At 45.2% G+C, this 22,257-nt stretch overlaps 1 protein-coding gene and 1 pseudogene across 3 annotated transcripts in view; both read right to left on the reverse strand.

Annotated features, from left to right (window-relative positions):
- ABHD2 (abhydrolase domain containing 2, acylglycerol lipase) overlaps nt 1-22,257 on the reverse strand; it is a 74,203-nt gene that overhangs the window by 36,862 nt on the left and 15,084 nt on the right. For 2 of the 3 annotated variants that reach the window (XM_036231962.1, XM_016151612.2), the window contains 2 exons: nt 9,775-9,875; nt 7,344-7,543 (listed from right to left, as the gene is read on the reverse strand). In XM_036231962.1, the coding sequence (XP_036087855.1) occupies nt 7,344-7,537 (194 nt within the window). In that variant the 5' untranslated portion in view covers nt 7,538-7,543; nt 9,775-9,875. Of the gene's footprint in view, nt 1-7,343; nt 7,544-9,774; nt 9,876-18,116; nt 21,239-22,257 lie in introns of those variants that run through there. The other variant, XM_036231963.1, reaches the window with a different exon arrangement.
- Nucleotides 10,679-10,799, reverse strand: LOC118611883 (annotated as a pseudogene).

Raw genomic sequence — 22,257 nt, forward strand, 5'->3', positions numbered from 1 at the left:
AGCTGGCTACACTTGGACATTTTAGATTTTCTAGAAAGTGAGGTCCATTTCCTGCTCCTGGATACTGGCCCAATTTTCAGCAACCATAAGAAACAAGGACCACAGAAGTGGATCTGATCCCAAGAAAGTCCTATAAAGTAAATTAGGTTTAAGTAGTTTAACTAGAATTACAAGGATGACTGGTGGACCAAGATGGACCCTGGAATCTACTCTGGACAGGGTGACTCAGTAATGGGGGAAGTCTGGCATGGAGCCGAAGCCCACTTGCCCATCTATAGGCTTCAGCACATGCTTCTTCTGCTTTTTTTAAAGACAAGGAAGAGCCCTGAAGAATAAACTCAGGCACAATGAACATGCATTTTTGGAAACTGGAACTGATTACTGAGCCTCCTCCCATCTAAACTGAATCAAGGAAGTCTTGAATATTTTGGATTCTGAACCTTTTAGGTTTTTCAGCAATTCCTGTGTGAAGACAGTCTCCAGCAAGAAGCTATGATCTGTGCCTCGGTTAGAGAAAGTGGATGAATTTCGCCAGACTCCACTTAGTCATCTTGATTCAATACAGGAGGCCTCCAAGATGGTGGCACTTTCCTTTCTGGCTCGATGGTCTCCTGGATAAGTGACCTGCTAGAGCACAGGCAGAGAAGATGGGCTACATGCAAGAAAATTAAAGCTGGCCACTGGCAAACTAAACGCCAACTCCCAAATACACATCCACTCATTAAAAAAAAAAAACAAAACAAAAACAAAACTTCACCAGCTGATGGCAGAAGACAGTGAGTCTTCTGTTTATCTGAGACTTCCCCAGTTTTAGCATGGAAAATTCCCCATTTCAGAAAATGTATCAGTCCTGGGAAAATTGGGATGTTTGGGGTCAGTCTAGTTAGAGAGGACAATATCTCAGAGTTAGTAATTCAACCTTTTTCACCATGCTAGTTTGGGTTTGGCCCATGTCATCAGAAACACAAGCAATTTTAAGATGAAAATGTGACTTTACTGATGCTAACCATCATTCCTCAGTCTTGATCAAGATGACTTTGAGTCTTCCATGGTTTAAGAACTCTCTTACAAAGTAGGTTTCCAGGTAAATGTGCTCTGAAGGTCTGCTGCCTGTATCATCAGCACATCAGAGTGCCACAGAGCAACTTTGCAATTGTTAATGATTTATCACAAGCATCTAAGGAAATATTTGCACAGTTCTGAAAATGGGAAAAATCGAGTCAATGGAATTTAGACTCTTGGGAATTAGGAGTATATCCTATAAAAAAAAAAAAACAAAGCTTTAGTGTTCAGCCAGGGAAGAAAGGATCTAGATCTGATCTGGAATGTCTCTGTGAGCCAGAGGGAATTAAGAGGAATTTAAGTCCAAGATAATAAAATCCTTTTCAACTTTAACTCACAATAAATAAGCTGTGTTCACTTCAAAATTTCTACCTAGGAGGAATATAGCGATGGCGATTTGACTAGAAGGGAGTGTATGAGGCTGCACCTGGGCAATGCTTTATTTAAGATTGAGAAAACATCAACTGTTCACGTCCAAGCCCCTCACCCTCACTTTCCCTTTTGGTGCTGCCACTGCAGATAGCCTTATGAAAAGGAGGCAAGGGAGAAATGGCAGGGGAATAAGAGTATGTTTACCAAGTCCTAAGCACTTCAGATCTGGAAAATAAATCCATACAGCATACTATCAGAGATCTGAATTAGCGCTTTTCTGTTGAGTACTTCTGATGATTGAATACATCCTTCATACACTAGAACAAAAATAGTGTATCTTGTGTATCTATGAAAATACAGTATTTTCACATATCGAATTGGGCTTTCATTTTGGGTACATAAAAAAAAAGAAGTGAATATTTATGGTTTGGAAGTAGATATATACGATAGCAATAGAGAAGAAATTAGTATTGAGAGAAAAATCAAAAGTAGTTTTGCTTTGCCTTATCAGAAATCATCAAGAAGCATAGTTGTGTAGAAACCAATAGGAAAAAATGCTTCTATATAATATCCATAATGAAAAAGTTTTTTAAAAAAATAGTCCTTATTAAAATACCTCCCAACAATGGAGTCTCAGAGAAGTAGATCCTGAAATGTTCATTAACCAAGACTAATGGGGGAACTCCTGATAGGAAACTAGAGATATAGACTCTCTATGATGAGAATACTCTTTCGACAGGATCCTTTCTTGGAGTTTGTACTCTGGTGAGTGAGGAGAGAAATAGGGAAAACCACGGAAGATGAGCTCATTACGACCTATGGGCAGGGCATGGCCTTTTTCTGCCACTCCTGTAGGTGGAAACACTCAAAGAGGAGAGTCTACTACTATTTTTGTCTTGGTATTGGAATGGGAGTGACTCCCAGACCCAAGTTTCAAACCCACACAGAACAATAACATCCAGTTCTTACCCACAAACATGTGGTAGTGGTTTCGATCACATTACTTTCCTTCTTCAGACCCTGCAGCGGGGGGAGCGCCTCAGTGTCTCAAAAAGACACCCCAGCTATTGGTTTCTAGGCTTGTGTACTGGCTGAGCCCTCCATCACATGCCTCTTGAATGCCTTCATCTTTAGCTACGCAATGACCCAGACTGATAGGCCTGCTGATGGGTGAAAAGGCAGAGGCCTGGCTTCCCACAGGGAAGACATAAATTTTGAGAGCAAGGTTCCAGAGCCGGGTACCGGCTGCCTGTCTTCACTTTTTAACTGGGATGGCAACTTCAGCTGGGCCCACAGAAGGACGGAGGCTGCAAAATGCTCTCACACATATACCTGGGGTTGCCCTGACTTAATTTAAGATCAAAACAAACAAACAAAGGAGAGAACAACAATATCTATCAGAGGCAGGATAGTGACTTCCCAATGGACAAACTGTTAATGACAGGTATACCCGATATCACTGAGTGCCCCCGAGCAGCACTGATTGCCTAAGCTGGGGACCACATGGTTGCTTTTGCCCAAGCATACATGGCATTTGCCAAAATGGGAACACCCCAACACCCCTCACCTGTGCCTGTCTCCTGAAAGGAAGACAGAGGATGGCAGTATATTGCTAGCCATCCTGTTCCGGCTCATCAGGAGTGTGGCTCTTGATTTGGGGCACAGGTATTCTACTGATGACGAAGAGAGACACGAATTCCCACACAACAAGGTGGAACGTGCTAAATGGACCCAGAAGCTACATGCTGGGGAAACCCATGGGTAGGAAGATGAAAGAGGGGCGTGTTCTGACTGAGAAGGAGAGGGGGGAAGTCAGGGACTTTCTGAGACTAGATGCTAGGTAAATGTTTCTCACAGGATAAGAGACATCTGGGCAGAGAGAAAAAGGAAGGGGTCTGGGAGTAGCCAGGAGCTACCAGCGCAGGGAGCAGGCACCTCATGGGCCATGGGGGATGCCATAGCTTATGAGGCTGGACAGGTAGGTCTCACTATATACTTAAGGTCTGTGCATTTACTTTAAGTAAATGACAGGTCAAAAAAGTCCTCAGAAAAACAAAAGCCTCGGGGGAAGGGAATAGCTAGAAGAGGACAGATACCCAAGAAAACCCTTCTCTCTGGGTCCTTGTCCTTACCTCCCAGCCAGGGTTCCCTCCCCCAGCGTCCTTCCTCCAAGAGGACTTCTGCCACGCTTCCTGAAACGGACTAGCACTAGCCTCGAAGGACGTTGGTGCTGTGTGGCGTCGCAGGAGAGCAGCCTGTTCATTTTACACAGAAGGAAACCGAGGACCAGAGGGCTGTCATTTGGTCCAGGGTTCCACGGCCCGTTTAGAAGCAGAAGACACAGGTTTGTGTCCTGGTCTGAATTTCAATTCATAGTTTCTCTAGGACACTGCTGCTCACTGAGCAGTTAGGAAATTTGAATGGCTGACAAATTTCTGAAGCTATTAAAAATCAAACGGCAGAAGATAAGGTAGCAGCGTGGGTGAATGTCTATGGCATAGTAAATGTGAAACATGACCCCCCTGATTTCGGTGGGGGGAGTACCCGCAGAAAAAAGAACTCACGGGGATGATCACCAAAGTAGCAATGGTGTGCATCTCCGAGTAGGAGAATTATAGATGGTTTTTGTATTTCACTTTATTTTCCATTCCTAGAAGAAAAATATGCATTAAATTTCCTATTCATTAAAAAAATGGAGATTTGTATCATCATCTAGATTTTCTCATAATTTTGAACTAAGCATTTAGTCTGTTTGTTTTGCTGAAAGCAAACACTTCTCGAGAACAAAAAAATATGAATCACTAGGTAAATATTGATCTGTTGCTAAGTGAATAAGAAACATATCATCCTATCTAAACAGAGTTTTACTCCAGACATCAAAAAATTCATTTCTAATGCATCTTTGGAGAGATGAGCTTAAAAGAGATTTAAAAACTGATTTTGAAAAAAATCCCTCTTCTCTTTTCAATGTTCACGTTTCATCAACTTTTTTCTATTCCAAAACAGCAAGAAAAAAATGTTCTGATTCTGCACGCAAGTCAGAATAACCGGCTGCTTTCGGTCATGAGTAACGCCACCAGCTTGTTATAAATCAGTTGACTGACCTTTCTAGCCCAGACAATTGTCAGCGAAGGCTGCGGACAGGCTTCCTCTAGGAAAAAAAATCTTCAAAGTCCCAGGAGAAGCACTCTTACCCATAACAGACCTATTTCCTGCCCTCAGCTTCAAATACACGGGAGGCCGTGACAGAAATGCGACGCAGAGAAAGAACCCGGAGGACAGTGGCTTCTGACAGAGTGATGAAAATAGAAAGAGGGTCACTAGGGAATTGGAAGGCCATTCTGGGGCCCGTCCTGCTAAGGACTGTCATTGAGAGCTGGCCTCTCAGTGTGCTCGGCCTCACTCTTTTCATCTGCACCCCGAAAAAGTCTCCGTCCATCTCTCCACAGATAAGAAGGAAACCAAGTCTGGAGTCACAAACTTGGGGTCGGTTTCCCTCTCTGTTACTCCCAGTTTCCCCATCCTTAACATGAGAGGAAAAATAAATCCGACCTCAAAGTTGTTAAGGGCATATTTGCCTGTGAGAAATATATAACAAATACAAAATGCAGTAAAACACCTTGGTGTTACACTACATGAACGCAGGATATAGGTTTTCCTACAATAAGCATCTAAATAGAAAATAAGAGGTCATTTCAAAGATGGCGGTGACACAGTGCATCCTTTTTGCCCTTTAATCATTTGTCATATTCAAGTCTGAGCGTTCGGGTGTTTGGAATTGATTTTCGGAAATAACGTTCCGACATGCTCTAAGACCGCGGGTCCTACATTCAAAAGGACAGGTCTTGGAAGGAAACAGTTTGTGGGGAACTCATCCCTTCACACCACAGCTGAGTACCCGAAGCCGTGACTTCTGCGCCTCTCTGACTGGGGTTTCACTAGAAGGGAGCACGGCGACCGGTTAAGGACAGGGGTGGCGAAGTGCCGGGAGGGGGCGGACACAGCCTTGGGGGTCCAAGAAGACTGACCAGGGACACGTTTCCATACCAGGAGGGTAGGTGAGGGACACCTCAGTACAGGTCATGTGGCACCAGGCCAGTACCTTAGACTCACGGAGAAAGTGTGCCAAAGCAGGGAAAAAGCAAAGAGAAAGTGTTGGACTTTATATCTCTGGGTTATCTTTTAAAGGAAAACAAGAAAAGTGGTTAAAAAATGGCCATAATCAGCTTTTTTTTTTTTCTTTCCACTTTGAACAATTAGTATGGAATCAACCCTTACGCTATGCTTTTTTTCTGGAATGTGGACAAAGCAGCTTTATTGTGGCTTCCTCTAATTATACTCAGGTCAGGAACCAAAGCTGGGTGCCAATTCACACTCATCTACATGTTAACTTACAGAGTTTTTTTTTTTTTAACACCCTGGTTTTCAAAAGCTCTTTAAAAATGAGATGGCTCAGGAGCTGGGTCTAGCTGGGTCCCAGGCCTCTGAAAGTGGGTGCAAACGTTACTTGCCGGTCCAGGTCAATGAATCATCTAAATTGAATATAGAAAAATGCTGGACAATTTGAAAAGCATACAATTTCTGTGTACCCCCTAAGGGAGGAGCTTTTTCACTAAAAACAATAAAAACACCACGTCCTTGTCTAACACTTGGCGTGGAGCCACTGCGATAGAGTCTGCGCAGCAGGGCCAGTTCCAGATTCAGTATGGCGACATCACGTTGTGCGTGATGCTCCTCGGGTATGAGGCAACACGGCTGAATTATACGTCTCTCCCGACTGGATAGTAACTTGGGTCACGGTGCTACTGTTAAGACTACAAGGAAACTGTACACATCTGAAACTGTGCACATTCGAAAAACCCACAGTCCACAACAGCAGCTCTTTACCCTTGGCTAACGCCATGTAAAAAGGAGCCAGACAATCGAACAAGGCAAGCGAGAACCCAAACTCTCAGATGTCTCTGCTGCCCATTTGTCTGCCCTTAGAAGAGAATCATTCACCCAGTGTCACTGACCCCCAACACAGAGGGTCAGAGGTTATATCAGGATAGAGGGAAATGCTTCTGCTGCTGTCCACTGAGCGTGGGTCACACGCTGAGGGGACACGGTGTGAATAAGGTTGTTCTCCAAGCAGCTTCTGTCTGATAAGCCCCACCTGGCAGAATGGAACAAGCTGTAAGAGGCACAGAGGGAAGCAGCAATGAGGAGAAAGGAGGAAGGAATTCAGGCCCAGGAGAACACGAGGTGCCTCATGCACGAGGCTTGGCCTGAGCTCTGGAGAAAGAGTTCTTCAGAGGGAACCCATCTAACAGGGAAATATTTAACCACGCTTCTCTTGAAAACAGTGTGTGTGACATAAAAACGCACCCTTTACAACACTTTCCTTTCTCAGAAGCAGTGCCCACCCCATCACCTCCAAAATACAAGACTGAGGCTTATGAGGGGACCCCTGGTTCGCTTGGAATGAAGGCATTCTCGTTAAGTGGCTTCTCTTAACTAATATCAGTCCATTTTTCAATAAAACAGATGGAGAGTACCCCACTCATAAACTTGTGTTTTGCTTATTACGTGGGAAAAAAAAGACTGTTTCTTTGCCCTAGAACTGGCAACAGAGCATTTGATAGAAGCTAGAATGTTGTCCACGTTTTCTGCATCTACCTAAAAATGACTACTGCTTTCTGCCAAGTCCTTGTCATGGATGATGACTCCAGGTAACCAAGATCTGATTCTGTCTCCTACCCTCCGGGATTCAAACAGACTTCTGTGGAGACTGTGACTATTTTCACAGCCATGTTGCTACTTTTTACATGGAGGCCTTGAGGACACAATGTGAGAAGGTTCTTCTTTGAACACCGCCCGAGCCGAATGACTCAGCAGGCGAGCACACAGCAGGCACAAGGTCTACTCACTCTTTGGTCAGAAGAGGACAGGACTTGAGCAGAAAGCGTGAGAGCCCCGAATCCTGGAAGTAGAGGTCAGGCGGGGCTGTGGGGCTCTTCAGATTCAAACACCGGACGATCACGTACAGCACGGCAGCTACTGCGGCCAGCTTCACCCCATCAAAGACGGCCGGGAGCTCAGAGGTCTCCAGCATGGCATTCATCTTGATCTGGGGAGCAGAAGCACAAGTAGTGAGGAAGGGTGGAGCCTACACTCTAGGAGACATCATGATTCAGGTGTGTCTACAGGGCACACCCAGGTGGACTGCCATGGGCACCTTACAGCCATCACTGAACTGGCAACAACCCAAATCACACACAGTCCTGAGCAATGATAAACTGCGTAGGGTGTTGCTTTATTTAAATCTAATGAACACTTCTAAGATAAGCAAATTGGAAAACACTAAGAATAGGATCCTTTAGAGAGCAGGAGAAAAAAGTCCCATCAGAAAGGGTGAGGGGGACCCGGAGTCACACGCTGATGTGTTTACCAGGCAGCCTCGAATCTCTCTGCAGATTTAACCTGCAACTGGTGTGCCAGGTGCGTGTCAAGTGTTCAGTTTACAGCCTGGAACAGGTATGTGGGTGGGGTTGCTATGGCCCGCAGGTGTGGCTGTACTGCCTGCTGGCCCTAACCCTCTGTTTTCAGAGCAGGATGAGATAAAGCTGTGAGACAAAACCACCGGGGCCTGACTTAGCCATCTGCTCCTTGGTATCAGACCCGGCCCAGGTCACAGGGGTCCTTGCTCCGGGGGATTTCAGGCAGTGTGAAATGGAGCTCAGTCAATTTTTTTTGCCCCCACTAGGCTAAAAGTAACCAACTTCAACTGCTAAGCCAAAATTAAAATCCAGAGTACTGAAAATGTATATGCAATTCTGGCTTTTCTCAAACTCTCCTAATACTTTGTCTTTTGAGGTAGCTTCACCTTCTATATGAGATACACACGCGCACACACACCCCTCCAAACACATACAAGCAAACATCGACAATGACAAAAAACAGCAAAAATCCAGTCTTTTCCTAGCTGCTCGGCAGAAAAACAGAACATCAGCTGTTACCTTAAAAATCAGGGAAACCACAAGCTAACAAAAAGAAAATGGGAACTCTAACAGCCAAGGTAGCTATGGCAACAGCTTCCCCTGGCTTCAAGTAGCCTCTGCTAAAAACAGTCAGCACAAGAATTCTGGTGGCCAACAGTGTAGACAGAACAGGCAGGATGAAACGATCTCCCAAAGACATGTTTGGGGCGTGACAGAATAAACTCTCTTGAGGCCCACAGGAAGGCCGAGGGGACACAGAAACCCTTTTCTAGAGTCAAGGTGACTTTGGCAAATACAGGATGTAAACACACAGCCAACAATCTCTGGCAGGGGCTCCCGACTCAGTGAGGACAGCAAGCAAAGATCGCAGCTCCTTAGCTCGCCTTCCACCACTGGGGCAAGACAAGGACTTTTTAAAAAATTCATCCTACACAATTTTGAACCCAGGCTGGACCTCTGAATATACTCTCGGCTGCATCCACCTTTGAACTTTTAAGAGCTGACAGTTTCATTAAAACTCGACTTCTGGGGACATGTCATGTCACTCCTGGGGCCATGTTCCCCTTTAAAGACTGATTATTTATAAACCCCTAAAACAAGGATTCTTACTTAACTCAAGGTCTGTGGGTTCCCTATGGGAGTTTATAGTCCCCTGAAATCACATGTGAAAGTTTACAATTTTCTGGATAGATCTGCAGATCTAATTAGTTCTCTAAGGCCGGGGTCCCCAACCCCCGGGCCGTGGACCGGTACCAGTCCATGGCCCCTTAGGAACTGGGCCACACGGCAGGAGGTGAGCAGCAGGTGAGCAGGCGAAGCTTCATCTGTATCTGCAGCCGCTCCGCAGCGCTAGCACCACCGCCTTAGCTGCGCCTCAGATCATCAGGCATTCGACTCTCACAGGAGCCTTGGTCTCTGGTGCCAAAAAGATTGGGACTGCTGCTCTAAGGGGCCTGTGACCTAAAACATCCACAGCGCCACATTCGAAGATGTTCCACGGGGTCAACCTGTGGCTCTGGCCCCTAACCTCTTCAGAGTGCTGCCATTTCCACCAGTCAAGCTAATGAGGAACTAGCATCCAAGATGATGAAGCTGCCAAAAACGAGATCTAGTAGGAATTCTAAAATTTCTCTGACGTGAGGCTGGTGATATGGGACCAAAACAGATGTTTTTTTTCTTGCCCTCTTTGTCGGGAGGAGAACAGAAGAAACTGGCTGTACCAGTTTCCTTGTTGGTCTAGGACAGACTCAGTGAATTAAAAAAAACACCAAAGTCCTTCCCTCCCCACTTCTACTCACTACTGAAGAACAAAAGGGAGGTGAGGAAGAGAAGTAAAAATAAGACAGTGGGCAACACATACCTATGTCCCTTGTTCTTCTTCACCGAGAATATTAACTGTCCTTGGAGAGTGGCACCGCTGGGCTGGTCAGGTCCAATCTCTTACTCGAAGTAACCTAAAAGCTGAAAAGATTAAATGGTCATGAGAAAGAAGCAATTTAAATGGAATACAAGTACGGTCTACGTTTCTCCGCATTTCAAAGCTTTAGGGAAAAAGATAATTTCTGTAATTAACGTGTGCCACACTCTCGGCCATTTGAGCAAACCTACCGTGGGAAAGCTCTGTCGATTCGCAGACTGACGGGGTCCCTCTGGTTTCCCGGACAAGTTACCTGCTGCGCTCAGAACTCTGGCCAAAGCAATCTCATCCTGCTTTTATTCTCTATCTCGGAACATAATCTCCAGAAACACCTCACAGGTATTGCCTACGTGTGACCAATGACACAACTTAACGAGGCTTTAGGTCAAAACAGCAGGTGGTCAACTCATTCTTTCTCTTCCAAACATAAATCAATGACAGAAAATATATGAGCTGAGAAAAGTAAAAGGGCACAGACAGACTCAAAATCATGGTACCAGGAACAGAACAGAACAGAACTGAGAGTACTGAGTGGGGCGCCGCATGGCCTGCAGGTCTGGGTCCGGACCCGGGGCAGGAGGCTGGCTGCGGAGGGGCGCCGGGAGCTAAAAGTGTTCCCTGCGTCACGGGGAGCCAGAGCTGGGCCCATTGTGTAAAAGATCTATAGCTTCCAAAGCAGGAGAGGAAATAAAAAAAGAGAATGGTGTTTACATAGCACTATCCAGGTGCCAGGCTCTGCCTTTTGCACTTTTTATTTTATTTTTTTTTAGGCGAGGCAACTGTTGGTTGACCTCACAGACTGCAAGGACCTTGTCAGCTTACAATCCCTTACGTTTTTATTTTTTTACACCTATAGCACCTAGTCTTCCTAGGTGGTCTCCCATCTAAGTACTAACCAGGCCTGACCCTGCTTAGCTTCCGAGATCAGACGGGATCGGGCGTGTTCAGGCAGTAGATTGTCCTTTGCACTTTACATGTACTAATGCGTTTAATCCTTGTCACATCCTATTAAGTAGGTGCTATTATTATCCCCTTTTACAGATGAGGAAACGGAGGCATGGAAAACTTGAGTAAGTTGCCCGAGGTCACACGACTCGTAGGTAGAGAAGCCAGGATTCACATCTGGCTCCAGAGACCCATGTTGTGCTACCTGAAAGCAGGAAGAGCAGAGATGAGAAAGAAGCAAGCAAGGAAGAAAATGGATGGTACAGAAAATACAGATACGACACTAGAGGTTTGACCAAAGTCACAGAGCCGTGAAACAGTCGAGTGGGGGTTCCAGCCCCATTTTGTCTGATTCTACCACCCCAAAATGATTTAAACAAAAAATGAAAGCCAGTTGAAGGGGAGACTTAATTAACCTCCACAGTAGTCTTGCTCAACTGTCAATGTTTATTATTTCTTCATATTCTGCAACATTAGCCACAGAGGACCAGGCTTTGTTGAGCTGGGGAGTAAAGAGCAATGTCTCCAGCCATATCACAAGCCACCTGGCCTCTCCGGGGCTTCACTGATAACTGAAAAACAAGGCCTGGATCCTTAAACCCGTAGCCTATGGAATGGTGCTGCATTTGGCTGGTATTTTTAAAAACTGAATTAGCTGCCAAGTTATAAACACCAGCATTCTCAAATGGCAAGAATGAATGGAGCTGTGTGGAGGTCGCCTACACACAGGGCATGCTCTCTCCCGACCACTCTCTATCATTGTCCTCAATACTGACCCCTGACCTACCAAATCATCTGTGGTACCTGAATAGTTCCTGCAGGCATATGGATATGCAACCCTTAAAGAAATCTAAGGTCTCTTCTAGCCCTAGATAAGTCTGTACTGACCGAATGAATATTCATTATCTGTACATGTATAAATGATAAATTTATAGAAAAGGATTATGTGACAAACAAGATGTAGTACATTTTACTTATTGATATTTACACTGATGTTTGTCTACACCTTGACTCTTACTGCAAACTATCTGCGATCACTTCAACCAAACACTGAAGAGAGACGCATAAAGATTCAGAAGTGTGCCAGTCTGCTGATGGCTTCCCCAGAGGAAGTCTCTCCTTCTTCATTGTGACAGAAACCTGAACATGTGCCTTGCTTGTGGGAGGCGTGGGGGGAGGAGGGGAGGAGACTACAGACTCCGGCCTCGCTGGCAGGTAGGCGAGTCTGTGGAACTAATTTCTGGCCACTTTGGGGTGGTAGGAGTGTCTATTTCTTGGGAGGCTTTTTAAAAGGCAGGGAATTAACTCTTCTGCCATTTTCCCTTGCTGCAGACCACTTGGCCGCAACTCCAGCAGCCATCTTGGGCCATGGAGTGACCTTGAGGTCACTCAGGAAGCCACATTAAGAGGACAGCAGAGTAGAAAGACATAGCCTGGGGTCCCTGATGATTTCGGGGAGCCACCATATCAGACCTAGACCGCCTATCTCAAGATTTTTTTTTATGTGAGAGAATAGATCCCTGTGTATGAACCAGTGTTATTTCTAGACTCTTTAGTCTGCAATTTCTAATGACACAGAAGGACATGCTACACCCAAATCTTTATGGATGCTACAGCTGCTGGGTTATTAGAGCACAGGCAATTTTTCTATTTTTTTCCTTTTCCAAAACTCCTAATGACTATGGATATTTTTGTTACTAGAAGAAGAATTTGAAAAAAGCTTTAAAATAGCAACTAACAAAATCTAAGAAGAAATTAAGAAACTCTGGACAAGGAAAATACCAATGTCAACACACGCAATTCCCTATGTGATTAAGCCTAGAATGGATTGGAAGTTTCTGACTCCCGGGAAAAAAGAAAACCTAATTGGACCAAAATAGAAAGAGAGCTAACATATATTGTGCTCTTTCTCCAGAAAGCATGTCAGATAATCAGGAGAAGTAGGGCTCTTCAAGCATGAAATTATAAACACACACACACACACACCCTATGGAACTTTATATAAGGGGACCTTGAGTGATGTGATAGGCAGCGTCCTCCTACAACTTTTTAAAAATAGCAATAGAGAATTAATTTACTCAACCTTTGAAAGATGAACAGGGTTTAAAATTGAATTCAAGTCAGAGAAGGCAATCCTATGAGAGGTTTGTAATGACCATGGTCCAAGGCTTGAACTTGAAGTTCCAAGGAACAGGGCAATTCTACCACATGTCACTAGAGCCACCGACCTGGAACTTTAGTAGGCTTAAGGGCTGTCATGATGGCCTACTGTGTGCCGAGCACCATGAAAAGCATTCTATAGGGCTGCAGTTAGCAGAATTCTCATTTTAATCGGGGAGAAACATTTATGTTAAGGCTTCATATACTTTAAAACTTGGGGACAAGAATAATTAATCTAGGAAATAATGATCCACGGGAGGACTTATGAAACAACTAGATATCAAAGTGGGCTTTAGGACTTAGATGTGTAAGTATGAGAGTGAATATGTGTGTGTGATATAAGTATGTGTGTGATATATATGTGTGTATGTGTGTATATATGCATTAAACCAAAAACTGGCAGTTTCAGAACATAAACTCTTGAAATTAATTTTAACTTTATTTTATGATGTTCTTTCCTTCTAAGTTCAACCTGCCACTAAGTATCAATATTCTGAATTTGTTCTGGACATAACACACCTAGTATTCACTGTACTATTCTGTATGCCCCTCTCCCTTCTCTAAGCAGGTGAAACCCAGCTAAATGGACATCGGGCAGCCTAGTAGGGAAGCCACCCAGAATGGCTGGAGGGCCAGGTATGCGGAAGATGAAAAGGAAGCTTCTCTCTCCCCCAATAGATTGGGTCTTTCCTCAGCTCAGCCCCACTCCTCCCCTGCTCCCACCCAGTCATGGGATCTAGGTGCCCTACGTTCCGGTTAAAATCCCAGTTGTGGTCCCTACATTAATAGACACCCAAGGTGCTGCCATTCCCAGCGATAAAGGCAACTTCGGTGCTGCCCCAGATCTCTAAGGTGGGCTGGACTGGCGCTCCCAGCAGCCCGAGGGCCTGGGTTTCTCTCTCAGAGCGAAGAGCAGCCTTTTAAGATGGAGGCACAGATGCGGGGGAAAAGGCAGGGCTGCTGTGCTGGACGAGGCTGTCGCTGTCGTCTGGGGGTTCTGAGACCTGGGTCCCAGCGACCGCTCTGCTTCTTCCTACAGTGACCTCAAACAAGTTACTTAACCTTTCTGGGTCCTAAAGACCTCGTCTGTAAAATGAGAGGGTTAGATTAGAAGTAGGTGATATCGAAGGTCTCTTTCGGCTCAAAATTTCCGAGATTCTAGGGGTAGAATTGCAGTCCTTGGCTAAAGAGTACGGGAAAAACGCTCTGTGAGCTCCGTAACAGAAGATGGCCCTGTTTCCCAGCCTCCTTCCTGGATCATTGAACAACATAGTTCACAAGAACTGACGACCCTCGGGGCCTTTGTTCTTCCTTTAATAAGTTACACAGTGATGTGGTTCCAGCTGTTCTGGTTATGCCACTAATTCCGTCATATTCATTCCACCTCCATGAGTGAGTAATGACTGCAGCCTTGGAATATTAACGTTCCCTGACAATCCAAAACCTACTGTGAAGAAAGGAAGAAAAATCTGAGCCGACCGCAAACATGGAAAACTCATTACCTCGTGTAATGGGGTGAATAGTGCCCCCCTGAAATTCACGTCCGCCTGGAACCTGTGAGTGTTACCTTATTTGAAGGGGGTCGCTGAAGATGTAATCAAGTTAAGACAGGGTCACGTTGATTAGAATGGCCCTAACACCATGACTAGTGTCCCTGTAAGAGGAAGGAAATTTGGACAGAGACACAGACACACACAGGAGAAGGGACAGACAGATGTAGAGACTGGAGCAACGCACGTCCAAGCCAAGGAACCTTCGGAAGCTGGGAGAGAGGCCCTAAGAGACTTCTCCGCAGGGCCCCCGAGAGGGTACGTACGTCCAAATTACCTCTTGTGACTCCGCAGTTCCACATGCCTGCCTTTTAGGGGCTGAAGGGGTCCTCTGCCACATCCTTTCCAAAGGTCCCTTATTACTCAGACAAGCTCCAGCCAAGAGACCACAATCAGCTAAGGGACACCAACACTCTCCGGCTCCTTGTTAACTCAATACAAATTGTATTCTGTGTGCAAATATTTATTGTCTTGGTTTCTATGCCTCTGCGATTCAGCTGTTAAAACCATCCTGTCCTCTCCTGTAAACTACAGAGGGAGCCAGAGACGCAGACGCCCTGGGGTGGGGGCGTCTCTCTGCCTTGCAGCCCACAGGACCTGACAAACAAGCTTCAATACTCATGTGGGTCCCATGACAAATAGCTCTCAAGGAAAACAAAACCAAATTAAGCTCCCGAAGAAATCCTCTCTTCCTGTTCTGGTCTGGGTGAAGATGTGGATTTTGTTGAGCTTCGCTCTTGGAGCGAGAGATCCCCGTGTCAAATCCTGGCTCCACTAGGCAAGGTTTTTGCCCTTTGGGGCAAGTGGCATGATGCCGCTGGGCCAAATGTGTTCACACCTCGAGAATATTCTAAAACAATCCCTGGAATACAGTAATTCCCCCCTCCTCCCCATCTCCCCACTATTAGCTAAACTATCAGTATGACTAAACCCTCCTCCATTTTCCCTGGTCAGCTTCCTAATGCAACAGAAATTACAAGATTCTCTCTCGCCGAACTGACACAGAGGCCTCACCAACAAGGAAATAACTAGCTGAATGACTGCTTGGGCCTCCACCAACAAGTTTAAAATTAATCCCCAGACACAGATGGAGCCATGATAGACTTAATACATCACTGAGAAATAAGTGTTCATTATCAAGTCCCGTTAACAGTTCTAAGACGTGTTCTTATGTTCGCGCTAAAAAGGTGCTGGCAGTGCCCTCCTCCTGGCACACGCGCCCCTTCTCTTCTGCGGAGGGGTCCCTCCTTTCCCATGGACAGGCTGCGCCCTCACCAACACCTTCCTGCAGGTAAAGCCACTGGTGGCTGGCCAGGCCCTCCTAGCAAACCTCTTTGATGTCCTGGAATAAAAAACAAAACAAGACGAACAACCACCCGGGCCAGCACAGTAAGCCTCTGGCAGGCTTCCCGGCCCTCAAGGCTGCTCACAGGATGATGGTGGGAGGCCACACACAGCACGCTGCCGACGAAAACCTCGCCGCGCCCCAATCTCTCAGTCTTTTTGGTGGCAACTTAGATAAAAGCAGTCGACCGTAAATGCAGGCAACATGACATCTTTGGTGAGAAGGCAGGGAGGAAAAGGGCCAGTTTCTTCCCACTTTATCTGCCATTTAACTAAAGAAGTCAGAACTGTTACAGAGAAAAAAAAAAATAAAAGCCACTCCACAGGAGGTGAGAAACAGCACAGAGCAGATTGCTAGGAGAAAGCCCAGCCATCCCCCTCTGAGATATTTCTTTGTGCTCTGAGTCACTCACTGCCAAGGCCTGGGACCTTGTCCGAGGCCCCGCCAGAAGGTTCCCAGGTCTGCCCCACTCTCCCGAGAGTGCACACTTGCTGACGACTCGGGGCCAATTTGAGCCCTGTTCTCGCTGCACAGCGAGCCCCTCTGCGTGCAGCTCACAGAACTGCCTCTCAGCACATCCGGGTTGCTGCAGGCCTGGGCCCTTCTCCCAAGGAGAGTCCTGGTGGATTAGTTTCCAGAGGAACTGGGTTTTGAAATCCCCACTTTCACTACCACCACCACCTCAAGCCCCAAGATAACGGAGAGCTCTGGCAATGATGGGGCCAACCCTCTTTTCAAAAGATGCCTAGGAAAGTTTATGTATTGATTTTGAACATTAAGCATTGAGCACCTAGACCTCTTTAGGTCCAAGTAGGGGGTGGCCCTGGGAGGTCGGACTGGGTTATGGTGCTGGGAAGTGCCTGGTGGTGGCGAGACTAAAAGCGACAAGGAAGGAGAAAGCCCTCAGAGATCTAGTCCCACATCTCTTACAAATCAGGTCCACCAACGAGGTGAAGAGACTGTCCCAAATCACACACAGTTTTCTAAAAGAGAAGGGAAGGAGTTTACAGATAATGAAATACAGTTACATCAACGTTCTTAGTTGAGGGCAAAATTAAGACCTTGCAACGGCCTTTTTGTGCAGATTCGCTCATGTGATTACGGTTTTATTTAACCATATTCTTCCACAAAGTCAAAGACCACACATTCAACGTGCTGAAATTTCAGAAAATGTCCTACAAGTTCCTAGTGAGAGGAGTCACCCGAATGCAAGAAAATGTGAACCTCACATTTAAATGTCAGCAATGGCTACTAACCCGTGAGCGTTCACAAAAGAAAGTTAACTAAACTAAAAAGAGCTGAAGACTGAGTCACTAGTTAAGTAGCACACTTAACTGAGCAGTTTCTCATATGCCCTTACTAAGATACTGAAAGGGAGCCGGCCGCTCCCCTCAGCAAACAGCCCTGTTTAAAGAGCATAATCATTTTCTGATAGAGGACAATGGGTAAAGCACTTAGTAAAATCACAAGCAAAACTATTTTCTCTACCATTCAGAAACCATTTTATCCATATCCGAGGACAAATCAAAAACCACAAACCAGGTATTCCCTCTATGGAGATCCTAGAATTTTCTAAGAGGAGGGGCACTTTCACGGAGAGATCTGATAATTCTAACATTGTATTAAAAAAACTAATACTGTAATTAAATTCTGTATCATCACAAGTAAAATCTCAGTTTACTGGAACGCAACAAACTCAAGTGCCTAATTTACTGGAATTGTCAAGAGACAGGTACAAGCAAGAGAAGAGTGTCTGTAGATTTACCGCACAAATGAAACTTCCAGGTCATATCCTGGGAACAGTACGGACCCTGCCCAGTTTTCTGTGTTTGCAAACAAGCTTCCAGAAGGAAGAAACCAGGAGACAGGGGGACAAGGCAAGACTTAGTACCTGGCACAGCCCTGGACTAAAGAACCACCGACCCCATGAAACTCACTAAAGTAAAGAAGACAGTTTCAACCAGAGCTGCGACAGAAAAGGGCTCACAGCTACATGCAGATAACGAGAGAATAAAAACAACCAAGAGCCCCCACTCCTGAGCATTCTGGTTTCCCAAGGTCTCCGTGTCAGATCGGCACACAGTACTTGCCTAATATCCACACTTTGGGACCCGTAATGAGCACATTAACATGCGAGGCCTGTTGTAACTCTGACATGCGCCTTTTGCCATAGTAGGCTTTGAAGTAGATCTGTGAGAGTGGACCAATAGGTCAAGTCCTTTCCCCCTCCCTCTCCCCAAGGAGACACCTCTGCCCACTCGCAGGCTGGGCAGGGCCAAACTCACCCCCTTCTCCCAGCTCTGTGGTTCTGTGATGCTGAATTCGGCCAGCTGTGACAGCAGCAGTGCCCCTCAGGGCTCAGGCCACTCAGCAGGAAAGGTTCTGGACGCTTTGTCCTTCTGAGCTCGAAAGAAAATTCTGGGGGCAAGGGTACATACATTGTGCACAGCATGCTTCACTTATTTCTGTTTTATAAACACCTGAGATGCTAAGAGTAGAAGCAAGATCTCCTGCCAGCTTGGAGCAGCAGGCTTGGAGATCACATGGATTCCACTGTGACAAGTGCCCAAGTCTTAGAAGACAAACTCCACCAGCTAAATGCAGATAAATAGGAAAGACTGATTCTCATTCAGAGGGCTAAAAATGGAGGAAAGGGTATCGTGAGATAGTCATCCATTTGGTGCTGAACAAGCCAGCCCCAACACTCTAGGGAGCCCCGTACCCAGCCTCTGTGATCAGTCCTGCTGATTCTGAGGCACACAGAGCCTCATGCTCCCCCCACAACTTTTAGGTCACAATCCAAACTGAAAGACCCAGAGGTGCTGGATTCTGAATGTCAGAAGGAAGGGAACCCACTTGTGTTTCTACGCAACTTGCTTCCCAGGGCATCTGGAGCTGTTCCTTCCTCTGAGCATGCTGTGCTGTGCAACTGTGGGCAGGTCACCGGCCCTCTCTAAGGATTTTGAAGCTTACCCTAAGAGTCTATGTGGTATAATGGAACAATACAGACTTTAGAATCAGAGGATCTGGGTTTGAGGGCAGGCTACATAACAGGTTACTGAGGGAAAGAAGTTGATAAGTGTCTGTAGGTTAAAAAAATGCTTTATAAATATAAAATACCCACAGATATCCTCAAGATAAGCCTCGTAAAATGCCTTGAGCAATTTAGAGTAAAGTTGCCTTATTAAATATTGTTTCATCAGAAATGATGGAAATCCTTCTCCATAAATGGGAAGGTGATTCTGTTTCCCCAAATCGATTACCTTTGTAAGTTGGGAGCACCCTCATGTACAAAGCAGTGTTTTGTAAAAGAAGAGGACAGAACCAGAAAATGTGTACATACCACCCAGGGACATGTTTTGCAAAACTACATCTCCTTTCTGGCATTCCAACCCACTCCCCATGGGGACTGAAGGTATCAGCTCCATTTCTAAGCTCTGTGGGGCTATGAAAGAAGTATAAAACATGGCATCCATGAAATAATTAGAAAACACTGCAAACCGGTGCATAATTAAGTACGAAATCCTGAAGTCCCACCTATAAATACTAAAGGAATTTAAATAAAGGAGGCAGAAAGAACGAGTGGACACAGATAACTGGGGAGCCACAGGAAGAGATAGAACGAAAAAGAAGGCAAGGAGGGGTGGGTGCAGACACCAGGCTGGGGCACCTGGGCTGAGCCAAGGCCTGGGAATGCTGGGCAGTTAGCAGACTCGTGGACAGGATGAGGGACAGGTTTGGGAGCAGTGGCGATGCGTCAAGGGCTTCCAGATAGTTTTATACAACCAGCTGAACTATCCAGGAATCTTCCTTTGGGGGTCCAGCCCCTCCAGGCCCTAAAAGTCACATAATCTCCCACCTTTGCATTTTGAAAAAAACCTTTTCATAACCAGAAAATTCCCAAGACTCATCTCTACATAAAATGATGACTCACACCCCTTTAATCGCTGTTGGGGATTCTGGTCTATGTCCTTTTAAGTCAATCCTCATGTGTAAATTCTGCACAAGTTTAAATTTATGGTCTTGCACACGTAGTGGGTGGGCACTCTGTAAGTATTTATTGATTGAGTCTGTGGGAAAGGCCTTATGGAGAGATTATTGCATTAGGCTAAGAGGTACAGGCTTTTAAAACTGCCATGCTACTGTGGATGGAGAGCGAGCGAGTTCAGTGTGACCTGGGCCATCAGCAGCTTTCGGATATTTTAAAAAACATCTCAAAGTTCAGGCAATTATCCAACTAAATGAAAGCTATTCACCTTCTATCACTTGCAGAAACCACTGTCCAATGCCATATTTCTTTTCCCCTTTTCCCTGTTTGTCTAAAGCACATCTTACCAGGCTCCAAGAGTGATCAATCTATTTTAGAAACCGCTCACAAATAAAGAGAATTCAAAGCAAAGACAGACTGTTTGAGGTAGCAGAAGGAAAGGTCCCCAAAGAGAAGGTAGACAGGATCTACCCAATGACTGTTGGCATTCAGATAAATACTGAAATATACTGTTACAGACTTGCGATTTCTGCTACTCACTCCACAACAGCCAATGCAACGAAATCATCTATGGTCTTTTCCAACTGACATGAGCTTATATAATCCAGGAAACATAAATTTGAATACAACCGATCCTAGGTAAACCTAGATTGAGATGTAGGTGTTACCATAAAATAAGGATCCTTTTGAACATCCAAAGAAAATGGAGAAATGCTTCTTCAAATATCTGTGGTATTTGAAACAGGTTTGTGGAAATAGGTCAGAACAATTGGTGTTAAAAAGATTTCTGCTTCATTGAGATGCTTTCTGTGTCAGGGGAGCAACGCCACTCACAACGTGGTGGATAAACTGATCGACTTTGGGAAAGGACAGACCTGGCCTGAATTGCAACCCTACTACTTGCTGGTTGTGTGACTTTGGGCAAGTTTCTTAACTTCTTTGCACCTTGGTTTCCTTACCTATTAAGTCGGGATAATAAGAGCGTCCTGCTGTTATAATAAAAATAAACGCAGACACAAGGCTAACTTGGCAGTGCTGTGCTCACCAGAGAAGGCAAAGGCGGAGCCTGCTTAACCCAACAAGGCCAGAGGACCTGAGTCCAGAGCCAAGTGTCTGGGTCTTCGAGCTTGGTCAGTCTAGCTCCCAGACCTGCCTGTGAGCGATCACTACCAATCCAATTTAACCATCTTCTACAGGTGAAGAGTGGTCCTTGTCCCCCCCTGGAGACCATCATCTTCTCTGTCAGCCACCCAGAAAAAGCACTAAGCTTGTGAATCACAGGCAAGGGGCTCTCTGGCTGATGCTAACTGACAAGTCGCTACATCTTTGAAATGATGGAGCAAAACTAGGTGATAATAAAAATTTCTATTTGTATAACTCTACAGTTAACCAAATGCTTGTGAATTAAATATATGACATCAGTTACCCCACTAAATGCACTCTTTTTGACAGTGAAGACCAAGGACATAATTTACAAAGTACATCCTCAGACATTACCTCATTTGGTTCTCACCACAATTCTCTGTTATTATTAATGCAAGTAAGGAAATCAAGACCCAGGACACCTCCCTGTGCCAGGCCCTGGGTAAGGCTGTAGGAATACAGACAGGTGAGGCACTATCCATTAGAGGCCCTTTGAAGAGCTGGATGGATCCCGACCACATCAGTCCCATTGACAGATGCTCCGTAAGGCTTCTCCCATCCAAAGAAGCCTTTAAAAAATTGACTTCCTCTTATAAGCTCTTTGGTGGCAAAAGCAAAATTTCTCTTGCAATTTCAATACAACATCCAGCTTTCTACGTAGAGTTAATAAATAGACTGATGGGTGGTATTAATGATAGACTGAGGGGAAGGAACTATGTTTTCTAAATTAGGAAAAACGTCCTTGGCTATAATCTACTTGGCATTTGCTATTATCTTTCTATTTAGAAGGGCACATTTTTCAATGTCATCGATAAGACTGAGTGAGGACTTTATCTACATGATCAGAATAGAGAAGGGAATTGCTCTAGGTTATCTGGAATCTGAGAAGCTAAGGGTCTACCGTGTGACTACAGTTGAGGCCACACAGGGAGCTGTGAGGGGCTGGAAGGACAGCAAGCACTCGTGGAAAGGGCTATTCACAATAAATTCTATAAGAGAGGTGTAAAATATCCCGGCTATGCATGGGACGCCTCTAGAGGATGAAGACATTGGTTAACATTGGTGTCTCTAAGGAACAAAACTAGGTGACAGAATCAGGGGTGGACAGAGACATATTTAATGTCTAACCTTTTGTGCCTTTCAAATATTTTTTTTCACCATGCACATGAATTACCTATTTTCTGGAAAAAAAAAAAAAAAAAGTAAAGACATTACAATTTAAAAAATGTAAAATACAATCGAAATAGTCTTGATGCAGCAAACCGAACATACTTGTTCATCTAGACAGCTGTGTT

The sequence above is a fragment of the Rousettus aegyptiacus genome, unplaced genomic scaffold (genome assembly GCF_014176215.1).
Source record: "Rousettus aegyptiacus isolate mRouAeg1 unplaced genomic scaffold, mRouAeg1.p scaffold_m13_p_14, whole genome shotgun sequence".
NCBI lineage: Eukaryota > Metazoa > Chordata > Mammalia > Chiroptera > Pteropodidae > Rousettus > Rousettus aegyptiacus.